At 43.8% G+C, this 24,041-nt stretch overlaps 3 protein-coding genes across 4 annotated transcripts in view; 1 reads left to right on the forward strand and 2 right to left on the reverse strand.

The window, feature by feature from the left end:
* ptpn21 (protein tyrosine phosphatase non-receptor type 21) overlaps positions 1–3,612 on the reverse strand; it is a 30,438-nt gene extending 26,826 nt beyond the window's left edge. The window contains exons 1-2 of one of the 2 annotated variants that reach the window (XM_084450884.1): positions 3,456–3,612; positions 2,050–2,352 (exon numbers count right to left, since the gene is read on the reverse strand). In XM_084450884.1, the coding sequence (XP_084307010.1) occupies positions 2,050–2,229 (180 nt within the window). In that variant the 5' untranslated portion in view covers positions 2,230–2,352; positions 3,456–3,612. Of the gene's footprint in view, positions 1–2,049; positions 2,356–3,455 lie in introns of both variants that reach the window. The other variant, XM_084450883.1, reaches the window with a different exon arrangement.
* Positions 3,613–4,622: 1,010 nt separating this feature from the next.
* On the reverse strand, positions 4,623–10,177 carry spata7 (spermatogenesis associated 7; the record flags this gene model as incomplete). The annotated part of the gene is made up of 10 exons (XM_084451060.1): positions 4,623–5,162; positions 5,299–5,356; positions 5,557–5,634; positions 6,091–6,155; positions 8,438–8,486; positions 8,740–9,203; positions 9,383–9,495; positions 9,650–9,697; positions 9,859–9,948; positions 10,102–10,177. The coding sequence occupies 10 exons, from the start codon at positions 10,175–10,177 to the stop codon at positions 4,623–4,625; spliced, it is 1,581 nt and encodes a 526-aa protein (XP_084307186.1).
* Positions 10,178–13,320: 3,143 nt separating this feature from the next.
* kcnk10b (potassium channel, subfamily K, member 10b) overlaps positions 13,321–24,041 on the forward strand; it is a gene marked incomplete at both ends in the record, with an annotated part of 28,695 nt that continues 17,974 nt past the window's right edge. The window contains 2 exons of the mRNA XM_084451061.1: positions 13,321–13,375; positions 16,836–17,260. Of these exons, the coding sequence (XP_084307187.1) occupies positions 13,321–13,375; positions 16,836–17,260 (480 nt within the window). The remainder of the gene's footprint in view (positions 13,376–16,835; positions 17,261–24,041) is intronic.

Genomic DNA, 24,041 nt, shown 5'->3' on the forward strand with positions numbered 1-24,041 from the left:
GGAAACATTGATCTATGCAGCTGGTGAGCTTGGTATTGTTGACATTTAGGCTTGTTGGTGATCAGAAAATTCTTGGAATTGAAACTATCCTCCATTGCCAAAGTTCAAACAAGATTAGGGCAAACATCCAGCCTCCCGTTAGTAAAGACTCACAAACTTTGAACAAAGAGAGCCTCCATGAACAGTAAAACAGTTAGGCCTAACTATTAGTCATTCTAAATGAATTTAAAGGCATGGTGAAATTTTTAAAAAATGGCCATATACAGTACAGTGGTGGCCAAAATTATTAGAACACCTGACAGATCTGAAAATATTGACCTTTTTTGCCTCCAAAACATGATTTCATTCCATAATGTTCATGAAACATGCAGATGGTTGCTCTGAGCACAACAAATACCAGATGAAGTGAGTCCTACTGTTTTTATCCACTTTTAACTTTAATATTTGGTATGTCCACCTTTTGCAGCAATTACAGCAGCACATCTCTTTGGCATAGTGTCAATATATTTCCTGAGAACATCAACACCAATGTTATCCCATGCCTTCTGCAACTCAAGCCAAAGGCTTTCCTTTGAATGTGCAATAGATCTGTCCAGTTTTATTTTCCAAATCGCCCCAAATTTGCTCGATGGGGTTGAGGTCCGGACTTTGAGGGGGCCAGTCCATCATTGTCAATGTTCCAGCAGATTCCTTCCGTCGCAGGTAGTTCCGACAATAGTTAGAAGAATGTTTAGGGTCATTGTCCTCTTGGAAAATAAATCCAGGCCCAATAAGACGACCCAGATGGTACTCCATGCCTCACCAGAATGTTGTGGTATACTTTCCTATCCATGATGCCATCAATTTTTACTAAGTCACCTGTTCCTAAAGGCTGAAAAGTCACCCCACACCATAATACTACCCCCTCCGTGTTTAACTGTTGGCAACAGACACTCATTTTTATACTGTTTGGCTTGAGTTGCAGAAGGCATGGGATAACATTGGTGTTGATGTTCTCAGGAAATATATTGACACTATGACAAAGAGATGTGCTGCTGTAATTGCTGCAAAAGGTGGACATACCAAATATTAAAGTTAAAAGTGGATACAAACAGTAGGACTCACTTCATCTGATATGTGTTGTGCTCAGAGCAACCATCTGCATGTTTCATGAACATTCTGGAATGAAATCATGTTTTGAAGGCAAAAAAGGTAAATATATTCAGATCCGTCAGGTGTTATAATAATTTTGTCCACCACTGTAGGATTATATGGCTTCCCTATACTTTTACTATACTATGGCACTTTTGAGTTGATGTATTGTTTTAATGTGAATGTGTATGAAACTGTTTGTACTGCTGCCATTCTTGAACAGGTCGCTCTTGAAAAGGATATTTTAACCAGGTATAAAAATAACCTAATTCAGTGTTTTTGTTTATTTGTCAGGGAGAGTACACATTAAAAAGAAAAAATGCCAGAATTAGCCAAGAAGGCTAGTTTTCATCCGCAGTCCATGGACACCTGTCATTGTTTGGCTAACTGTTATATTTTGACTTGAACCATCTATGACTGTATCCATGATCAATACTACTTCCTTGGTACAGTATGTTGGTGTTACTGGCCTCCAATCACACCTTACACAACAGCATGCTGTGCCTGACTACTAATTGTCCTGAAGAAAACAGGTGGGTGTATGAACGTGTTCATGTTAGGCATGGTGTCTCCGCCATGTGACAGGCCATTACTAAGCACAGGTGAATGCTTGAGATGCTCACAGTTCACATTCTACAATACATACTTGCTGTGTCATAGAGTGGGAACACATCACTTGACACAATTAGACACATGGAGCAGGTTCTAGGACAGAGCAGAGACACATGTATCTACACAATGGCATTAGCCTACTTTCTGTGGTTTCTGTCATCTCTACCGAAACCTGACTACCCATGTTGTTGTGCAAGTCGTATCGTTTTTGGCAAATATGGTCTGTGTCCGTCAGTAACAAATGGTGGATCAGCAACACATGGGATGACAATCACAGCCTGTGTTTCTGCATGCACACACACATACCTCTCGCAACTCCAGTCTCTGAGCAACTGCCTCCAAGCATTCCTGCCCGGTGCTCTCCACGGAGAGCGTAAACTCAACAAACTCTCCGTTGAGCAGCTGAATGCGGGTGACCAGACAGCTTTTGCTGGAGACTGTATACCTTCGAGTTCTTTTGAGTTTTAAGCCAAATGGCAAGGGCATTTTTCAAAATCCTTTTGCAGGGGGGGCCGTCCCTTCAGAGTCCAGAAATATTTGTCCAGTTGTCCCTTCACAGAGTGGCTGGACTCGAGGCCATCCACATGTCGATGTCAGGCACACGCATACCTGCTGGAGGAGAAAGAGAGAAACACTGATATTAAAGACCATTAGCTTATTCATTGGTAAGCCTGTCTGAACTGCAAATAACTTAAATGTTATACTTTTCACTCCAACAGCAAATATGAAATGCCTATTTATTTATGCTTGTTGGCAGCGCCCTGCAGTCAATGTGTGCCTAATCATCATTACTATTAGGGCCAATTATTATTATTATTACTATTATCACCACAACCCATGGCTTTACGTAGCACGGGCCTAAATCCAATGGAACAGTATCAGGCTCACACATCTTATTTGTTCTTATTGACTTGCTAGGATAACTTGCACACTAAATAACACATATGCCTGGGCATCCTAGGCATCTCACAGAGTTTGAGCTAGCTACAGTAATCGCATGAAAACATGGTGCATCTGACTTCTAAATTGGAAGTCACTCAGACAGATTCTGGGATGAGCTCAGCTTAAGTTAACCGGGTTAACTTGTTAGTAAGTCTAGTACATGTGTAATAACCAACGTTACATTGCATCACCACTGTCTCAGAGACAGTGCCAGATTTAAGGATACGTTCCTTCCCAGCGTACATCATCACCAAAGTCCCGATGTAACTATTTAGGGCATATCAGGTCTGTGATTTGGTCAAAGTGCTGTATGAGCACCAGCTAACAGGAACGTCCTATAGTTTGCGGTTCTGCGGGCAGTGTGGATCGGACGCTCACTCAACACCAGTCCACACTGTTGCAAGTTGCTAACCAGCATAACAACGTATTCGGCAGTTCTTTTAAGATTTGTGGACGTTGTTGATATTCTACATATTCACATTTAGGTATATCATTAGTTAAAAGTAAAGAACGACGACTAAGTTCCCAAAACAATGCGCACTTGTACTGCAAGACTAAAAAGAGCTTTCTGGAAACATTTGTCCAGCGCTAGCAGACTAGGCTAGCTATCAACTGCGTCGGCTAGCGAGCTAGCTCACGTTAGCTAACTGGCTATCATAACCTTAGCTAACTGGCTATCATAACGTTAGTAGCTGCAAGCTAGCAGGCGTTTGCCCAGCAAGCAAGCATCATCAACATCGGGAAAGTTTCTTTACACATCATAACGTTACCTGTCAAAAGAAAATAAATCCATTTCATGTTTGCGTACATCACTTGCGACCATGAATACTTGTTCGTGAAGTTTCGCCGATTATATAAAATAGACAAAATGTTTCAAGCTTGGAAAGTCCAACTCAATGCCTAAAAATCCTAATGAAAATCCAACCAATGTGCTTCACTTCCTGCCGAGACTGGAGCAACAAGTGTATATCCCTCTACATCCGCGGGTCTACATTCGATTCCTTTTTCACGAAACTTTTATAGATCTATGTATACTCTATAATAAATAAACTACAAACAATAAAAACTAATGAATAGACAATATTTTATTCACACTTCCGATAGGTTTCATAGGCTGAATTCCTTTAAGAATGTTTTGTAGTTCCTCAACAGCGGCGTAATACATGGCGAATTTTGAGGCCATGACATCAGACAGCTGGAATGTCAGGCTCTGAAATGTTCAGAAACCGGACAGCTGCATAGCTGGTCTGCGCTGTCTGGGCTAACGTTTAACTTTATATCATAAACGCTTCATGTTCACTCACTCTCTCTCTCTCTTTCAGAGTCCCAGAGGAATCCAATAACTTTACTTAAGTTCTGGGCTTTCATGTTTCCATCAACCTGCTGGCTGTTTGATTGTTCCTAACGGAGAGTAGGTATAAGTGCGCATGGCAACAAAATGTTTTATTGTAAACATGAAAAAATACATTTTTTGCCGATCAGAGTCCTAGTAAGATAGATTTCAAAGAGCACAGTGCATTGATTGAGATTCACTTCAGCAAAAGCCAAACTGTTTCCTTAAAAAAATAAATGTGCCTTTTCTAAGTCTCCTGAGAGTGAATTAATGAGTTCATTGATGCTACTTCACATTGGAAACTAATATGCTGCAACACAGTGAGCAATACACTGATAAGTACAGTAGAAAACACATTTATGGTTTTGTCAGGTTTTGTTGTCATGGCCTATGCAGAGCTATGATATATAGTCTATACTTTGTAACTTTCCATGGCAATACAGTACCTAGAACTCACCCCATCTTGGCAGGGGTGGGCATTCCACAATATGAAAAACACCTGTCAACTTTCATTTAGAAAATGAGATACAAATTGTAACAAAAGTCTCCTTGGACAAAACATATCAATGGAGAGATGTTTGTCCACCAATAAATATAGAGCTGGTCAGAACTCGTCATCGCTGAGAGAGGCTCCTGTGTTTCCAGGTTCGGTGACGCCCTTTGTGTCATTGCTCACACACAAGGACTCTGCCAGGGTTCTGCCCAGCTCCTCCAGCTCTCCGGACACCCCGTCATCATGATCGTCTGCTGGGTTTTGACGGAGGTCTTCCTCATCGTCATTGGTCGGGGTTGGGTCCGTGTTTTCATCCGGGAGGGGTACACTGTCCCGGCTGTGATTGTGCTGCTCTTCCTGGTCCCGTAGATCTTCCCCGGCAGTCCCCACTGGGGAGTGGCCCCCGAGCGGCGTGGACACCGATAACGGAACCGCGCCCCCCAGTTCCCCACGATCCTTCATAAATGATGCATAGGCAAAAAGGTCATGGTCCTCTTTGGTGTCAAAGGTCACTTCTGTGTCTGGGCTCTGCAGATGTCTGTGGGGAGGCCGGTTGCCCTGGCCTTGCTTAGCCTCTGCTCTACAGGTGGGAGTGCTGGCTGGACTCTGCAAGTCATTCCGTAGCACCTCCAGTAGGTGGCGCATTTTATCCTTGAAAAAGGTAAACACCAAGGCATGAGAAAGGGTTCCCTGGGTGCTCCAACTTGCTACCAATATCAGTGATGCATTAGTTATAACTGAAGGTGTGTCTGTTACCATCATCTATAAAGGATTTTCGCATGCTCACCTCATCCAGTCGAAGTTTATTCATCTCGACATGTCGCTCGAACACCCGCTCTAGGACCCTTTTAGGGAAAACAGTGAAATCATGCTGAAGACTTCATCTTAACTTTGGCTTTAATACCTATTAGGGTATTATACAGTAGGAGCCTCATGGAGAGGCCTGGCATGAACAGTGTAGGTTACAGCCAGCCTGCAAGCCCTCTGCTGTCTAGAGAAAACGTCATATCATAACATATCACACATCAGTCATATCATAACATACCTGTCAGAGTACAGGCCTCTCAGCAATATCTCATTTGTTACATCGGCGATAAATTCAAGGTACCTTAATTCTTCCTCCCTGTTGAGAGATGAAGGAGTGGTGAGTTTGCATGGAAGCTACCATCAGCGAGTCCTCTAAAGCCGGGTTGACATACAACAACCCGGCGACAAGCAGTTTTAGAATTAAATGTGATTGCTTTGTGACTGTCCATTTGCAGAACGTCCTAAAAAAAGAACAAGCCTTCTTAAACTAGAGTTTCTTCTGGGCTGTTGTATGTGAACCCGGCTTCAGAATCAGAATCAGTTTTATTTATCCAGGTAAGTTTTCACACATACTAGGAATTTGTTTAGGACTGTTGGTGCATGACACTAAATAGACAACAATAGAAAAGGTGCGAGGACAAGACAGGACAGTGCAAAGAAAGCTACTGCTAAGGTTCCAGAGTAATCCTGCTTTTGTTACAGTTAATGTAATCATATTACTGTGAAAAAAAGTGTGTCAAAGCGTCAGACATGACAACGGAGAGAAACATACTCGTCAGACACTCTCCTCATGATCGGAGACTTCATGCCCTCTGGGGACATCCTAGAAAAGACCAACTTGTTTAGACATGAAGCACAACACATGACAGAAATGATCACAGTACAGTACATATGGTACAGTATGCTGCAGTCTGAGACCACTATGAATGGTACCTGTATGAGGAAAGATGCAGGTCACTGTTTCTACTCCTGCTTGCTTTGCTGTGGTGTTCAGGTGCTGAATGATTGTTGTACAGGGCGTAGGGCTCATCGTCAGACCACCCGTGCTCAACACCAAGCCCCTGTACAAATCAGAGTAAACAAGGACCAGAAATAAAGAAACCCTGAATATTTAATATCATAGATGCTATTCTCTTTCTACTGTATTTTGCCACTCTTGCACTTTGGCTTTAGCACTAGATTATGCTCTTAGTGACTTGCTTAGAAAGGAGATGCACTTGTGAGTTCTGGCGAGTAGTGGTACACTGACTACCTACGTTAAATGCAATTATTGAAAGTCGCTTTGGATAAAAAGTGTCTGCTAAATGATTGTAATGTAACTGTGTTCAAGATGCATCTATTTCTTATTACATACAAGTTGTTTACTTTGCACAGGAATATTAAGTCACTTTAACATTCCTGACCTTGAAGCACAGAATTGTGCCCTCCCAATTTGAAAGAGTATTACAGTATATTGGATGCTGTTTCTGGCTCTGGAGAGCCAGGCCGTGAGTGGCTGTGCTGTCAGCGTGATGGATGCTGCAGTCATCCTTCCTTATATCATTACCTGACGGTAAGACCTCCACATTGTCAGGTGATCAATCACATTTGTTTCTGTTATCAGTCAATCCTACAGTACGTGTCCTTAAACTAAACTCCAAACTTATACTGATTTTGCATTTGTTTCATTTGTGTAAGCCCTTGAACATTCACGAACAAATGTACAAATTTCTTAAAAAGCATTTCTTCTTAAACTCCACTTACTGTACGCCATTTCCAATAAGATTCTGGTATTTACCAATGTTCTCAGATGTGGGAACTAAGAACAGAATCTACAAACATGGAAGCGCAGTCTTAAGTAGTCTTCAGGAGTACGGACATATCTGTGTGAAATATATTGTATTTGTTCTGTTGTAATTTGTGTATTTGTGTGAACTTGTCAACACTGTAAATGAGGGATACCTCAGTGCTTTACGTGTATAAATGGTTTGAAATTAAATGAAAGAAATGTTCATTTTTAAATCATTTGCGATTGCATTTACTTCTATCTAATATATCTATCTAACCTATCTGTATCATTTGTAATATCATTTAATAATTGTTTTCATTATTTTACAACAGCGAGATTGTTGTCTTTCTAATAGGCCTAATATCTCTGATGCGCCTGGTCCAACTGTGTGCCCTTCTCCTTTCACAGTGTTCACTGAAAGAGTCGGCCACCATCCCACACTGACACGACAACAGTGGGAGTTTGGTGGTCCACCCTAGATTTTCATTTGGGCATGCTTGACACACTTTCTGTGTATTTTATAGCCTACATTTTTGTAGACTGTAGCCTATATTGTATATTGTATTGTATCACTTCGACAAGGCAAATTCCTCGTAGGATGAAGCCTCCTTGGCTCAATAAAAATCTGATTCCAACTGTCCATGCTGGATTCGACCTGAAGTCCTCTGACTTGCCAATGCATCTGACCCAACACCGCCTCATTACACTATCGAAAAGTTGGTGACTCGAGGGCGTGGATGACCGGTATTCATTCACTCAAGTGACATCTGCGCACGACCCTTCAGACGCATGCCCTTATATGCAGACCTGCAAACTCTGGAGTAGTGAAAAAGGTGACGACATGCAAAACTTAAACCCTCTAGATTCACTGAAACTACCAGGGTTAACATAAAAAAGGTGACTGTAGCCAAAAGGTGACAAATTTGCAGGTCTGTATATGGGGCTGGCGGGGAGCTCACCTAATCTAATTCGGGTGTGCGGCCACGTGCATTCAATTTGCAAAACCGTTCATTCATCATTATGAGAAGGCAGGTGCGAACTCATCCAGAGGTTTACGAACACGTGAATCAGACGGGAGCTTTCTTTAGAAACATTCTTAGGAAGGATTTTAAGAACGCAACTTAGGAAGATATTGGTGAATGAGGCCCATTGTTTATTTATTTCTCTGCTACTTTCTTTCTTATCACTCCACACCAGCACACATCGGCTGCTGCTTGGTGGATATACTGTTTGTTTTGTAGTTTTTAACTTTGTTTAATCTATTTCAATGTATCAGCATTTGGCTTATAAACTTGACTAGGTGTAGCAGTACTGCTTCAGAATCAAAGTTTTTTTTTTTCCCCCAACTTGCCTGATGTGGATCATGGAGTTCAGGTGACGAGCAGTCCTTGGCACGTGTGCTGCAGGAAAGAGAGACAGGATTCAGACGAGCTACTCAGAGAGCACCTGCTGAGCACATGTGACAGCCGTGCTCATCTAATTAACTCCTCTTCAAAGGTGAAGTAATGATATGAAAGGTTTCCATGTCATGACTCCCTCTTCCTGTCTGTGTGTGTGTGTGTGCATGTGTTTCTCTCTCTGTCTTTCTCTCCCCCCTCCCTCTCACATACACTAATAAAATCTGACATGTGAAGCCAGCGCTCCTCTGCGTACCATCCATGATATGTCTCTTGCCGTGTGAGTCGGGCGCTGGCCCCGTCCTGGGCTGCTTTCCTCCGAGGCGGGGTGTAGTAACGGTACTGGGCCAGGTAGGACCTGCTGTCTGACCTCAGGGTCCTGGGAGTGAAGGGCTTGTCCTGGGTGAAGTGGTGGGAGTGCTTCTGGAGCAGGTCACCGCTGTATGTCTTCTGGACCGGGTCCTGGAAGGCCTTGTAGCCCCCCTGGGTGCCCGTGGGGGTGCAGGAGTGGGCGGAGTGCTGCCTCTGAGAGTCGGGGTTCCCGTAGCTGAACTCTGACACGGAGCAGGGCGGACGACGGGGGCTCGCCGACCCAGTGAGTGTCTGGGACGGATAGACGACCTGCTTGGTGTGAAATGAGGTATTGAGCCTCGGGCTGGAGACCAGGGAGCTGCCCAGGCAGAAGTAGGCGCTTTCATCCCCCTGTGCAGATCTCCTGCCCTAGAGAAGAAAAAACACAGATTATCATTATCGATATGGTCATAGGTTTCTATTCCTGATGTGGCCCCTTAGCTATCGTTATGACATACTAATGGCAAATCCCATATTTACAGGGGGAGACGCTCTGTATAAATCAGGGATTATCAGAAAGGATAGGAGAGGCTACAGTGATTTCTCACCTGGACCTGGTTCTCTGACACACAGGAAGCTCTGGTACCAGTTCTGCTGCTAGTCCTCTGGGACTGGGCAGACTGGGGGCGTCTCAACTGGTCCCGCCGCAACTGGTCATGATCTGAGAGCCGGTCACACATTGAACACACAGTCTTACAGGAGAGCATGCAGACTGTGTCTGTGGTGAATTTGCTGGGATTGTATCACACTTTGTTAAAATAAGGGAGGGGGGGGGTAAGATTGAAGATAACATTTTTGCTCTGATTGCAACTTACATTTCACACTGTGTAACATGCTTTTGGGTACTGATACATCGACAGCAGCTGCAGGGGCACAGGACACATTGATATGAGAATAATATTGATGTCCTTTAATGTACACTAGCATAATTCGTTGTACACACAATCACACGTTTGTAGGATGAAGGCAATGGTTGTATGTTTATGTCACACATCTTAGATATCTCTTGTTGTTATGTAGATACCTTTAGCCGAGTAGACCTTTCTGTAATGAGACACCATGTGGTCTTCAATAATGTACTGTGTCAGTCTACTGGACGACCTAGGACAGAAAGCTGGAAACACAACACATAGTATAAAACACATTCTCTATGAAGTGGAGTTGGGCAGTACTTTGCTTGGCTACTGGTGGACATTTCAGAACTGAATTGTCTTACTGGCTGAGTTCATTATGCACCCCAAAAGGTGTGAACTTAATAACTACTTACGACTGCTTTTCAAGCTCATCTGTCCTCTTGGTCCACTTTGGCTGTGCACTGGCACAGGCGATGCGCTCACTGTCATTGAAAAAAACGATTCAGTAACATTAGGCTAGCTCTACTCTTGTATAGGGGAAGTTAGAAAATCACTTTCATGTCAACTTAGTTCTCGCAATTGTTGGCGATGTTAACGTTAGTGCTAGCAAGCAAATTGGTAACGTTAGTCCTATGTAGCATTGGCAGCATGCTTGATTTGCCACTCAGTTATTACATAATAAACGCAGCCAGCTAGCAAATCTGCTTGCAAGTAGTGCTGACAGGGTAACGGTAAGCTAGCTAGCTAAGCATGACTAACGTTAGTCGTAAAGCCATCTAACGCAAGCTTTAATACTGTAGCTAGCGAATTAGCTCCATTGGCTGGCTGGCTACACACCTCTTTTTGCATCCATCATACACGCAGTGTATCCCATGCTCCTAAAACGTCGTCGGATGCATTACATACATCCGTGTTTGGCCAAATGCTAGCTCGATCACTTTGCTTTAACGTTTTATCCCTCGCTAGCTATAACGCTAGCAGATCCTGGCTCCAGCACCAGATTAGGAGGGTTGTCAGCAGTCGCCATGCCGGTTGCTATGTCTGCGTCATTACGCTCCGCTGGAGGAGCGTACGTAGCATGCGTCATTACGCTCCGCTGGAGGATGCGTACGTAGCATATCGACGCCCAAAAAATCTTGACAGGCGCTGATCTGAAGTAGCTTTCCGTGGTGCTGAAAGAGCTACAGCAATCGGCCTACTCTTTATGGGAACGAATTTGATTCAAAGAAAACACACACACACACACACACAATGATGGTCATTATTTCTTGTCCTGAAAATGTAATATAATTATTTATTCATGCTCAGTGTTGGAGGGACCCGTTTCCATTCATAATTAAATGAGTGGAGAATGATCATCAGTTTGAAACTCCGTGGTGACCCCTCGCTCATCAGTGCAGGGAGAAACCCCTCGTCTGTGTAGTCTATTCATTATATGATCGTTTGGCACACTTTTGGATGTGAAAGGACTTTGTATGAGAAAGGTCGCTTTGAACCAATTCTCATCATAATATGAAATCATTCTCAAAATGTCTCTGTTAACTGCTGATAAGTTAATTGGATGTGCTACTCTTATACAGTAATATCCTCTTCCCCATACTAACTCATTTTGTCACATTTTATTTCCCATTAAACATTTTCCTGTCTCTTGCCATTCAAATATTCACATCAATGCGTAAGCTTTACAGAAAGCAATTACCCCAGAGCATTAACTGCATGTCTGTAGTCAATACGTGGGATTTTACTTACAGTAAACGGTCTGTTTGAAAAGCTGCAGACAATCCAAGATAATGTGAGAAACACAGTTGTGGACCATATTCTTGGATTTAGTGAGAAGTAGAAGAGAATAGAAAGATCTGATTACACCAAGAACAGTTTGCTGAATGGACCGGTCTGTCAACAGCATACTGCTATTGCTGCCACGCTCATTGTTTTGTTTAAGGGACCTTTTGACCCATGATCTTTTTTTAAAGCTTGTGGCATGGCACACATAGATAACCCCAAGAGCTAATGCCAGACAATACGGTAAAGTAGAGCCTAAACCAATACCCTCTCTTATTTCAGCAGATCTCTTCAATAATGTCTCAACACAATTACCTGATCAGGACACTGATTTTAATTAGTTCTATGTCACAGACCTTTCAATCTTGGAGTATTAGATGCCTCTTGCATGATTTTGGCCTCACAGAGCTCATCTCTGTACACGATGGAGCACCGAGTTTCTTAAAAAACAAAACACACCTGCTTTTTGTGTTTTATTTACCTAAATAGAATTACATTTTGACTGTGGATGGTAGGCTATAGCCTACTAATGCCCCTCTCCAGTGTGTGCTCAGAAGAACCTGTCATCCTAAAGCAGATCTCTTTACAGTACTATGAAACCTTCCTATGACCTTGGACTAGTCTTCGCTTATACATTATAGTCTACACTCACAATCTATGACCATTAGGATGACCTAGACATCTCATGCTCATTTTCAGAGCTTTTTTGCGATTAATTCAATGTCAGCATTCTGTCAAACAGCTGTCAATATTCGTCATGGCAATAGAAACACTGTTCAGTGTTTGCGTATGGCTTATTTAATTGAACACCAATATTTTCACCAATGTGATTGAGTTTGAAGGGTATCAAATGAATGACGTTCAGATTAATTATTCAATAAAATGTCGACTGTTCAGTCTATATAGACCTACTGTAGTGTAATATGCAAATAAGATTACTCTTTGTTCCATTTTAGGCTATAGGTCTACATACAACATCCTATGGGCATCAAAGGCTTTGCAGGCTGCGGTGAATGGTTGGATGGTGTATAGGCAAAAGTATACGAAAATCAATGTCCTCCTGGTGACAACCTATTCTATTCTATTAGGCTTCAAGCATTTCAACACACCAGAACATCAAAATATTGAATACACAATGTTTAAGAGCCACATTTGCCACGGATGTGGACATGCAAGACAAGCTGTTCATGTATTAATACATTATGTATGATTTCTCCAACATACGGGTGATGTAATGTCTTCCGATGAATAAATTCACTACACCCACCACACGCGCCGGGTTCCAAATCGCGAGTGGAACATTGGGAGGACCCTCAAACTCATTCACAATAGTAAGTATTATTAGCCTACATTTATATAAACAACATTTCGTTTTAGTTAAAGCTTTAGCTAACAGAATGCAACAGCCTTCCAAACTGAAACTTTGAGTTGGTTATGTAAAATATGGATAGAAAGGAGGTTCCCATTGTTGATTATCGTGTGTAAAGTTCGTTGTTTGAAAACATTCCAGCGTTGTTCCTGCAGCCCTCTCCAAGTGGTCTGAACTATGAAGGGATGTGCTGGGTGATGGGTGGTCCGAAACGGGGCGATTACACAGCGAAAGGAAACATAACGACCAATTTCTGAGCATGCACCACGCGCCCCTATCAAGCAATCTGTGGAAAGTAGCCTATACATGGCTCTGGACAATGCGCTTTCTTCTCAGATTTTCTTCCAGTTTTATTTTAGGTATAAACCAGAAGCTATGAGTGAGGGCGCTGGTTAAGTTGGGCTATTATTATTTTTTCATTATTACATGAGCATTTGATCACATTTAAGGTCTATGTGTTTTGAGTCGAAAAATTACAACGATGAAATTCCCACTAGAAACTCGGAAGAAACAATTCAATTGGGACCCATATGCAGGTTGGTAAATATGAATCATAATATATCTACTTTAAGTAACGTATTGGCTGGTTCCACTTTCTCATATTTCGGAGACGGAATCTAGGCTATTATAAATTTGTAGAAAGGGGGCTATATTTTCCTTTAATATTCAGTAAAACCAGACTGTTTTATCTTATTTGCATCTAACATGGAGATATTACGTGCTTTTATTCAGTTATTCAGTCAGAGTTAAGGCGGCTGGGAGTGGACTTCTGAGTGAGCGCGCCCTTTTAGAGACAGACAGAGGGATCCGGAGACAGCTGGAGAGATTCCCGGGCAGGACCCTGGGGAATTATCGGGCAAAGCATGACAAGCTTCTGAACTGAATTTATTTTCTGAATGTCATTATTGGACATAGATTTTTTGTCCAGACCAAATTAGCTCAATTGAGATTGAGCGCCAAATGTGAATCATCCTCAAACTGAGTTGTTTCCCCATCTGCCGCGGGTTTGCTGAGTAGATAGATGGATGGGTGGATGGATGGATGGATGGATGGATGGATGGATGGATGGATGGATGGATGGATGGATGGATAGACAGACAGACGGACAGATGGACAGACAGATAGATGAGTAGCCTATTCTCTGTGCCACAACAGACAGTTTAGTATAGATGTTCTCTGTTTGTGCCACAACAGACTAGTTTAGATGTCAAACTGAAATGGGCTCAGTATCAAATGTAGCTTTAAACATGATAGGATACAGTTTACCACCACCACACTCTTCCTCATCAGCAGCATCATTATCAACAGCACCGTTATGACCCAGCTGTCACTGTGCATTTACTGGATCAATTTGGTTTGATGTGTAAAATGTAATTATTGTACAGTCTTCCTGGTATGCTATTGTCAGGGTCACGTGGGGAGAATGCAGGTCTGAGGGAGGATAGTACTGAACAAGTTAAAAGCCCATAAGCTTCCCATAATCCAATCTGAGGAAGTAGGAAAATCAATAGGGGGAGTGTGTTCAATACAGGAACACAGGAACATTATTTTAGGTATTGTGTAAGTGTTGTTTCTAATGATAGATCACCGTCATAATCTGGAGCTATGTTAGTGATCGACATTCCTTGTGTGGCTGTGTTCAAATGATAGATCGCTCTCATAATCTGGAGCTATGTGATATTCCATATGTTCATCTGATACTAGTGAGATGCTGAGTAGTAGTGGAGCTGATGATATATGGCTACTGAACTGAGGATGACTGAGTGTCATTTATCTGATGTGCTAAAAAGCTATAAATGGTGATGTCAGACCAATCAGGAATTTAACCAGTCAGAATGATGGATGGGAATGGAACGTATTGTCAGAGGTTGTAGAAGAATGTCCATCAAAACTCTGCTTCTGTCAACGCTTATAGATACTGATGAACTCTTCCACATTATACCTCACTACAGGAATGTTTTTATTCTCTCCTTCTTCCAGTTCTCATACTCCATTTTTGTGTGTATGTTCTAAAAATAGCTCCTAGACACCAGCAATGTGATAATTAAATTGTATCGAAATTCTCACTGTGTTCCCTTCCATGTGACGAAGCTGTGCTGTGATTGATTTAGCCTTGATGTGTGTCAGAGGATCAACTAACAGGATTTATATGTGTTGGAAGAGAGTGAGGGTCTTCCTGGATGTCCTTGACTCAACAAAGGGGTGGAGGGATGGGGTTGGGCGGTGGTAGCGCTTGTCACGTCTACACTGGATGATGTCAGTCGAGGAGGTAGTGCTGTTCACGTCCAAGCTGGATGATGTCAGTCGAGGAGGTAGTGTTGTTCATGTCCAAGCTGGATGATGTCAGTCGAGGAGGTAGTGCTTTTCACATCCAAGCTGGATGATGTCAGTCGTGACTTGAAATTGCGACAGGCCCTATGTATGTAAGCTAAGGCATATAGGTATTTTAGTTTGCAATGAGTCTCAAAGGCATCTCTGGACAATGTGAGATATTTTTATACATCATTGTACAACAGCCCTGCCCTAAGGTGCCGAATGATTTCCCATAGTGTGTGTGTGTGTGTGTGTGTGTGTGTGTTTGTGTGTGTGTGTGTGTGTCAAGAAGTACCCTTCCTCCTAACAATTGTATGTGTACTTAACTGTTCTTGCACTTTTACATTAGCACTGGTTAAGCTCTTGACGCTTGTTTAGCAAGAGATGCACTTGTGAGTTTTGGTGAGTAGTACACTTGACTACCTACCTTGAGTGCACTTATTGCAAGTCGCTTTGGATGAAAGCATCTGCTAAATGACTGTAATATAATGTTCCGGATCTGGTATATAAGGCTTCTGGATGGCCGAAACGGTGTTACTGTATATGATGAGTTCATTTGCAAAAACATTTTTTTTCCATAAATATTTTTTTCTATAAAATATCAAAATCAAATATCAATCAAATTGCAGTTGGGTTGTTTTGATTAAGTAAAGAAGACTCTGTGTATGTCTGTGTTTGTGTGCGTTTTTGTGTGTGTCTTTGTGTTTGGGGCAGACAGGGAGATTGAATGATACTGTTTTGGTCCTGGCCCTTTCCGCCTTGCTCACCCCCTGCTCCCAGCCTGGACTCGGAAGAGCCCTGTGCCTGGGTCTCTCCGTGGCTACAGTGAAGCAGCTTACAGCACAGCTCCGCGACACGCCTGACCTCTGAACCCACGGGGTCATGCCTGCCTGCAGCAGCCCTCTCACCCTGTCACTCCCCCCTGAGACTTTTGTGCACCTTGTCACCGTCTAATATTTTGCCTGCACCCTGTCACAATGATACAGTATGTTGATGTTCCTAGAGTGTATCATCTTGTGTTCGTTGTCCTGTCTTCTATATGCCTTGTTTGTGCCTCCAGCTCTAGCCACTGCCCCCCCTGCACTAGAACTAGGGTCTGGGAACTAGGGGCTGGGAACTAGAGAGGGGAACATACTGGGACTGGGACGAGGGCTGATACTGGGGAGCTGGGAACTGAAGACGTTGGAGTCTCTTTTGTCCTTGTCGGTTGTGTTTGTTAGTGTTGCCTGCTGGGTTCCTTCTCTACTTTGGAATTAGACCCTGAAGCTGCTCTGCTTGCCTCCATCCTGTATCATTGGGTCCAGCCCACCCTCAGTCCCTAACAGTCACCCAGCAGGGTAAAGGCGAGGTCATTGGTCCAGCTGACGGCAGTTCACCGGACTAATGGCTTTTATCATTGGGCTTGGGTGCGGTTATCTCTTTACATCCCCCGTGTGTGTGCGTGTGTGTGTGTGAATACCCTTGCTCTTCAGGCTGCAGAATAGAGAAACATCGCAACCCTCCAGCTGGGTTGTAATATGTGTATTGTGTATTAATTTGTTGTAATATATATATATATATATATATATTGTGTATGACTAAAGCGACAGTGTTATATGGGTAATAGACAGACAGACTGACACACACCTCTCACCCTCAACAACGACGGTCATCTTATATGCACCCCTCTCTGCCTTCCCCTAGTGACAGTCCAGACCAACCTGCCCCCCCCCAAGAAGGCCAAGCGGGGGATGGTGCAGTCCAGTCTGGCCCAGGCCAGCGTGGCGGCCATGCAGAACCCTGAGGGCAGTGGCGGCGGCGACACCAAGGCCAGCATCGGCTACTGCCCACTTCCGCATTACTCCATCTCGAACCGCTCCGCCAGCGTGGTGGCCTTGGACAGCAACACAGAGGACGTGGAGGTGGCGCAGCAATTCATGATGAAGTGGAAGACGGTGCTGGCGGTGTTCGTGGTGGTGGTGTTCTACCTGGTGGGCGGCAGCCTGGCGATCCAGGCGCTGGAGCAGCCGTTCGAGAGCACCCAGAAGGACAGCATCACCCTGGAGAAGGCCTCCTTCCTGCGGAGACATGGCTGCGTCAGCCCGGCGGAGCTGGAGGATCTCATCCAGGTGAGGGAGGGGAGGGGGAGGAGGGGAGGGGGAGGAGGGGAAGGAGGAAGAGGGAGGAGGAGGAGCGGAGGAGGAAGAGGGGAGGAGGAGGAAGGGGAGGAGAAGGATGAGGAAGAGGGGGAGGAGGGCAGGAGAAGGACGAGGTAGAGGAGGAAGAGGAGGAGGAGTAGAGATAAGAGGGGGAGGTGAAACAGGTGGAGGAAAAAGAGAGGGAAGGGGAGGAGGAGAAAATGACAGAGGAGGAGTGACCTTTGTAGCAGAGGACATTGGGGTGGGTGTTGATGTTTATGGAGGGGAAATTCATCAAGATTTAATTGACAATATATACGCTGGCTGTACAGTTGAGCAGAGCCATAAAGAACAAATATTCTATATGGACATAAAGTCATATAGCATGCCTCAGCCAGATGATGGATCATGATCTGCCCATTCAGTCATCAAGGCCAGTGTCACACACACAGATCAGGTGGACAGGACATCAAGGTAAGTTCCAGTCCACATGGTAATGCTGGAGTTGGTTGCACTCTACTGTGGTGCCACCCAGGGAGAGATATTTCACAGCTTGTGAAATGTGATAGGCATGCCACGGTTGTCGGTGTTGTCGGTGTTATTCGGTGTTCGGGCATACACCATGTATTCACCAAGTCATTACTGCCACACCGTTGTTTTCTGTCCCCAACATCGTTTTACTTTAGTTAATTTTCGGGTATCAGCACCCACTCATCAAACTCAAACAAGTCTGTGATCTGCCCCTCCGCATGTGCACGCAACACAGGGAATCTAGAGGAATCAGATTTCAGTTTCAATTCACGTGAAGAGTAGGGAGAAGGGAGGGGAGGGGGAGGTTATGGCTATAGCCTCTCGTGGCTAGCTAACCTAACTAACGTTTAGCTAACCTAGCCACCGGAGTGGCTGTTCCCATAAACTAGCTGGTTTTGAGTAGCTTATTCTAGCAGCCTATTCTCTTGCCTGTTCTTGCAGCGTTCTGTTCATAACAACACCGATTTGTGGAGGCAATTTGGCGTTGGATGCCTCCACAGCCTCTCTGAAAATGTACGCTAACAGTAAGGTAAGAATGAGATGAAAATTACATTCTTCTTTTGAATCAGAATCAAAATTTGTTATTATTACCATGTCGTTTTTCAACATACTAGGGATTTGCTTCAGGCATGGTGCATATTCCTAGTAGGCTATGTTGAAAAACTACATGGCAATAAACAAATTCTGATTATAAAGAAGCACAGGACCGAGTGTAACGTTTATCTAACCTTACTCTGATTGCACATTTGCAGGCAAGCCGTGGAGGCATAGGCTGCAACACCAAATTCAAATACACAACAGTGCTGTTCAACATAAGGCAAAGGTAACATTACAGATTAAAGTAAGCGTGCTCTTTAAGAGCTAACAGTGCTTTTTATATAAAAGGTGGGGGGATACAACTCTTGCTACCTCGGAGAAAAGGCTTTCATCTTTCGAAAAATGTCTTCACTTCGGTGAGTAACGAAATAATTGTCTGTAGATGCGGTAATGTAGACCGAGTGACAAAAGTATATGGCACAATGAATTTTCCCTGGCAGGGCGGTATACTGGGGTATAGCCCTGAATAGTATACCGACCTGGACCAGGGCTAGGTAGACCTCTATCGACCTCAGATATAAACACACTCTGCAGCCATGTTGGGTAGGCCTCTATCGACCATTCTTGATAGGTAACTGCCTGTAACTAGAGAATCCACAAAAAAATCGCTCGATTGCTCTCCTCTTGGTTAAACTTCTATCCTCTCGTGTGAAGAAGTTCAGTCGTGGTGATGTTTTTCTAGACTGGAAAATGTCCTTGAGACAAATATTGTGAATAACTAAGGCTTGGTATTGATTGAGCTGTTCTTTAGAAACACCTACACGTTAGAGTTCATATCTCCTTTATGTAACTAATCAAGGCTGTACACAGACTCCAGTTTACCGTATGAAATACATGCATGTGTTTTCTAGCTGTTTAGAATACGAAGAACTCTGTGGACCATGGATTCCACATGGTTATACTCATTATAGAAGTACAGAAATAGGCAATAAATAATGTGTTTTTACTCTATTTCTGATTAGACGGACTATTCTGGGAGTGCTCTCTTGATTGCTCCCAGTTTCAGCAGCTCTGTTTTTCTGTCTTTCTTTGATTATTCTCTTTTGCTTTTTTCTACTTTTCCCATTTTTTCAGCTCTTGAACGTGCCTTTATCTTTTTTCACAATCACTACTGTTCTTATCTCTCTTTTTCGTTTGCTATTTTAGTTTTTTTGTGTCTATATTCCTGCCTACACGTGAGAGGACCCACTAGTGCTCAGGGCAGGAGTGGGCTCTTCACCGGCCGGCGCTATCCTCTCCAAACTGCGCGCTCACAAGCGAGAAAGAGATCCGGGGCTAGAACGAGACAGAGAAAAAAGATAATTAGGAGATTTAGACCCTGCCTGCCATCGGTAGTAATGGGGAATGTAAGAGCACTAAGCAACAAGATAGATGAGCTCTCAGCACTAGCTGCAGCCAACGTGAATACAGGGAGAGTAGCCTGCTTTTTTTCACTAAGATTTGGTTACATGGAAATGTACCGGACTGCACAGTGGACGTACAGGGTTTCACGCAAGTGTGAGCGGACAGGGGACCAAAGAACGGTAAGAAGTCAGGGTAAGGGCCAGCAGTCTTTGTCAATGAGAAATGGTGCAACGGCAGTCACAACTGTGAAGGATGAGCATCTGCACTCTTGACATTGAGCTGCTAGCGATCGGACTGAGACCATACTATCTGCCTCGGGAATTGTTTACATCCCGCCCTCGGCTGTGGCTGCACAGGCCTGTGACGTCATCCACTCAACTGCCGCGGGTCTCCAGACAAAACATCGTAGCACCTTCATTACCATCAATGGGGACGTGTTCTTCCTGTGTTCGCAAGGGTTCCTCCCAAAGAACCCAATCCGAAAAACAGAAACAGAAACAAATGCTCTTCAGTCCTGTCCCTCACCAGGATTTGGACTGAGCCGTGAACGATGGCTGCCCACTGCTCCTGGCTGCCCCTGGAGCAGTGGCGATTCTAGACCTTTTTGACTGGGGTGGCACAAGGGGGGGACAGAGATATGCCAGGGTGGCAGTTACGTTTTTTTTTTTTCTGCATGCGTGCATTTTAAGAAGCAAAACACACGTTCCCAAAGCACAAGCTACAAGCTATATTGTTAAGAATTAAACTTTTTTGTAAACTGCATATTTCCACCCACTACAGGAATCACAATAATTAAAATGGTTTCAATAAACTTGACTGGATAAGCGCCTACCATAATGTTTTACTTACCCTGGTTCCCCAGCCTCCTCAGCACACACATCACAGGAATGCTCCACATTTGTCATGTTTTGTGATTTTTGTGTTTCTGGCTGCTGTCTTACATTTGAAAGCTCTGATTTATTTTATTTTACTTTTACTGTAAATAGCATGACACACATCACTTTATAACACTCACTCACACACCCTGCCCTGGAGGAGGACCGTTTGTATGGGTGAAATGCAGGGAACAATTTCCACCGGCAACCGCAGATGTATGTGTGTGTACTTGTGTGTACTTGATATTGATCACCGTGTGGCGAATAAAAGACCCTTGAGGTCCTGAATTATTAAGACCATGTCTCTCTCTCCAAAACACTGGCAAACTTCACCCAGTATGTGAAATGCAGAGAGAATAAGATCCTGGATCTACTGTATGCTAATGGTGTGGACGAAAGAGGCTGTGGAGAACCTACAGGACTGGTTCCAGACCACAGACTGGGACCTGTTCACGGAGGACTATGGGGAGGACATTCTCAGCGTCTCTGCTGCTGCACTACACACTACATCAGGTTCTGCAAGGAATGTATCATACCCACCAAGTAGGTACGCTGCTTCCCCAACAGCAAACCGTGGATCAGCAAGGACATTAAAGCCTTACTCAACAGAAAGAAGAGGGTCTTTATGACAAAAGATAGGGGGGAGGCCAGGTCAGTCCAGAAGGAACTGAAGAGGGAGTTGAGAAAGGCTAAAACAGCTACAGGGAGAGGCTGAGGGGTAAACTGGAGCAAAACACCCACGGCAGTGAGTTCAAAGGGTTGCCCAACATGCAGCGCCTTAGGCCCATGGTGAGTGACTTCCTGGACCCACTGCAGCCTGCCTACCAGGCCCGAATCAGCGTGGACGATGCCATCATCTACCTGCTCCACACAGCTTACTCACCCCTGGAGAGGCCAGGAAGCACAGTAAGAGTTGTATTCTTTCCAGTGCATTCAACACCATCCTGCCCCTCCGCTTAGCAGAAAAGCTCCCAGCCATGCAGGTACACCACGACATGGTGGCCTAGATCATGGACTACCTCACCGGCAGGCCTCAGTATGTCCGACTGAGCAACTGCTCTGTATATGTTCTTAGCCAATAGACAACAACACCGGTGCCCTCCAAGGAACTGTCCTGCACCTTTCCTGTTCACTCTCTACACCACCGACTTCAGCCACAATTCTGGAGCATGTCACCTTCAGAGGTTTTCGGACGACTCCTCTATCGTGGGCTGCATCAGGGCAGATGATGAGGGCGAGTACAGGGATGTGGTCAGGAGATTGGTCAGATGGTCTGAGGAGAACCAGCTCCATCTCAACATCAGCAAAACCAAGGAGCTGGTGGTCGACTTTAAAAGGAACAAGAGACCCCCAACCCCTATTACCATTCAGGGGGAGGAAATTGAGATGGTGGACTCATACACATACACATATACTCATTCCTGGGAGTGCCACTGTATAACAAACTGGACTGGACAGAGAACACTTAAGCCCTCTAAAGGAAAGGACTGTTCTTCCTTAGGAGGCTCAGGTACTTTGCTGTGTGTAGCAGGCTGCTGTGGATGTTCTACTATCTATCTATCTATCTATCTATCTATCTATCTATCTATCTATCTATCTATCTATCTATCTATCTATCTATCTATCTATCTATCTATCTATCTATCTATCTATCTATCTATCTATCTATCTATCTATCTATCTATCTATCTATCTATCTATCTATCTATCTATCTATCTATCTATCTATATTGTCTATCTAACACCTCTCAAGACAAATTCATTATTGATGAAAACTAATGAACGTTGGTGAACACAGCAGCAACACTGATAAAAAAAAAACAATAGACAGACCCCTAGATTTATGACTGTGATTTATGACTGTCCTCACAGAGCAGGCTGTGTGGTCGAGATCCCAGATGTGCTATATGAACCAGTATCTTCAGACGTGTGTTGCTGCCTGTAGTAAACCCTGACCTACAGCCCAGCTGATTGGACCGGTCTGCGGTGTTCTGTCTGAACCTTTCGGGCCCAGACTGGTCTCCACCGGGACACGTTGTAAACCGGCCTCGTAACAAGCAGGAGAGATGAGCCCCATCATGGGTTTCAGTGTTGATTTTGTTGTCTTGGCACTCTGTAAATCACACAACTGGCAACAGGGAACATAGCGTATAGGTCCTTGAGATGTTAAAGGATTTGAGATCCGCTGCTGTGTGGTGGTGCTGAGCTAAACAGCGCCGAACAGGATGTCAGGACAGGAGTCGCTGCCCATCTTTACCCGCAGGCTCAAATTTCACCTCTGCAAAAAGTACTACCATGATCCTCCCCCTTAAGCACCTATTACATTTTTATCTTGCTGCTCTTGCTCCTTGATTTAGCACTAGATTATGCCTTTTGTAACTTGTTTAGAAAGGAGATACACTGGTGAGACCTGGTGATTAGTGGTACAATTACCACCTACAGTACGATAAATGTGATTATTGTACTGTAAGTCATTTTGGATAAAAGCTTCTGCTAAATGACGACAATGTAATGTAATGTGAGGCTGTCAGATGATGGTAAACACTGGGCAGACATCAGAGGAGCTCATGCCCAACAGGGACGCGGCGTTTGTTTATTCAGACCACCAATTCCATACAGTTTCACACAGAATATGAGAGCGATGACAAGGGGATGTCCCGTGTCAAATCAGGTTGTTTTTCTTGTCTTGGAAGAGTGCTGTCCTGTGAGGAAAGCATGTGACTGCAGATGTCCAGCTGTTTTCCCAGACTGGGGAGTGTCCATGGATGTGTCTTCTCCAGGAAGCAGATGGGTATATGGATCCAGGGGTTAGTGAACGTATGAAACCAGCCCTCTGTGTGACATGGCTGTGAAGAGAGAAGCCAACGTGCCATCTACCCCGCTGACCCTACCATGGAGAAGTATGAAAATAACAGCCAAGCAGTGTTCATTCCGTCGGCGAAAACTATGATGACAATTATTTGTCAGTGACCTTTATTTAGTTGTCTTCACAAGACGATAACTAAATAAAAAACAAATTTATGATGACAAAAACTATGACAAAATCTACTGACATTTTCGTCAACAAATAAAAACTAAATGAAAATGTTAGGGAGGGTCGATTTGGAAAGAGATACAATCAGAATTCTGAGATTTCTGTGAAAGTCGTGGCTCACGCTGAAAAAACACAGGCAGGAAGAGCACATAGAAATGTAATGCAGTAGCTTTGTCTGTCAGTTTAATAGATGTTTCCTCCAGGAGTGTGGAAATTCTAGAGAAATGGTTAAATAATGCATTACAATTTAACTAAAACCATTTGATTTTAGTAGACTAAATCTATTGTAGAATCTTAATGCTATTTAGTCAGGTAAAACTAGACTAACAATAAATCAATCCAGATGACAAATGACTAAAACTAAATAGCATTTTAGTCAAAAGACATTAAC

This window comes from Borostomias antarcticus, assembly GCF_949987555.1.
Source record: "Borostomias antarcticus genome assembly, chromosome: 16".
Lineage (NCBI taxonomy): Eukaryota > Metazoa > Chordata > Actinopteri > Stomiiformes > Stomiidae > Borostomias > Borostomias antarcticus.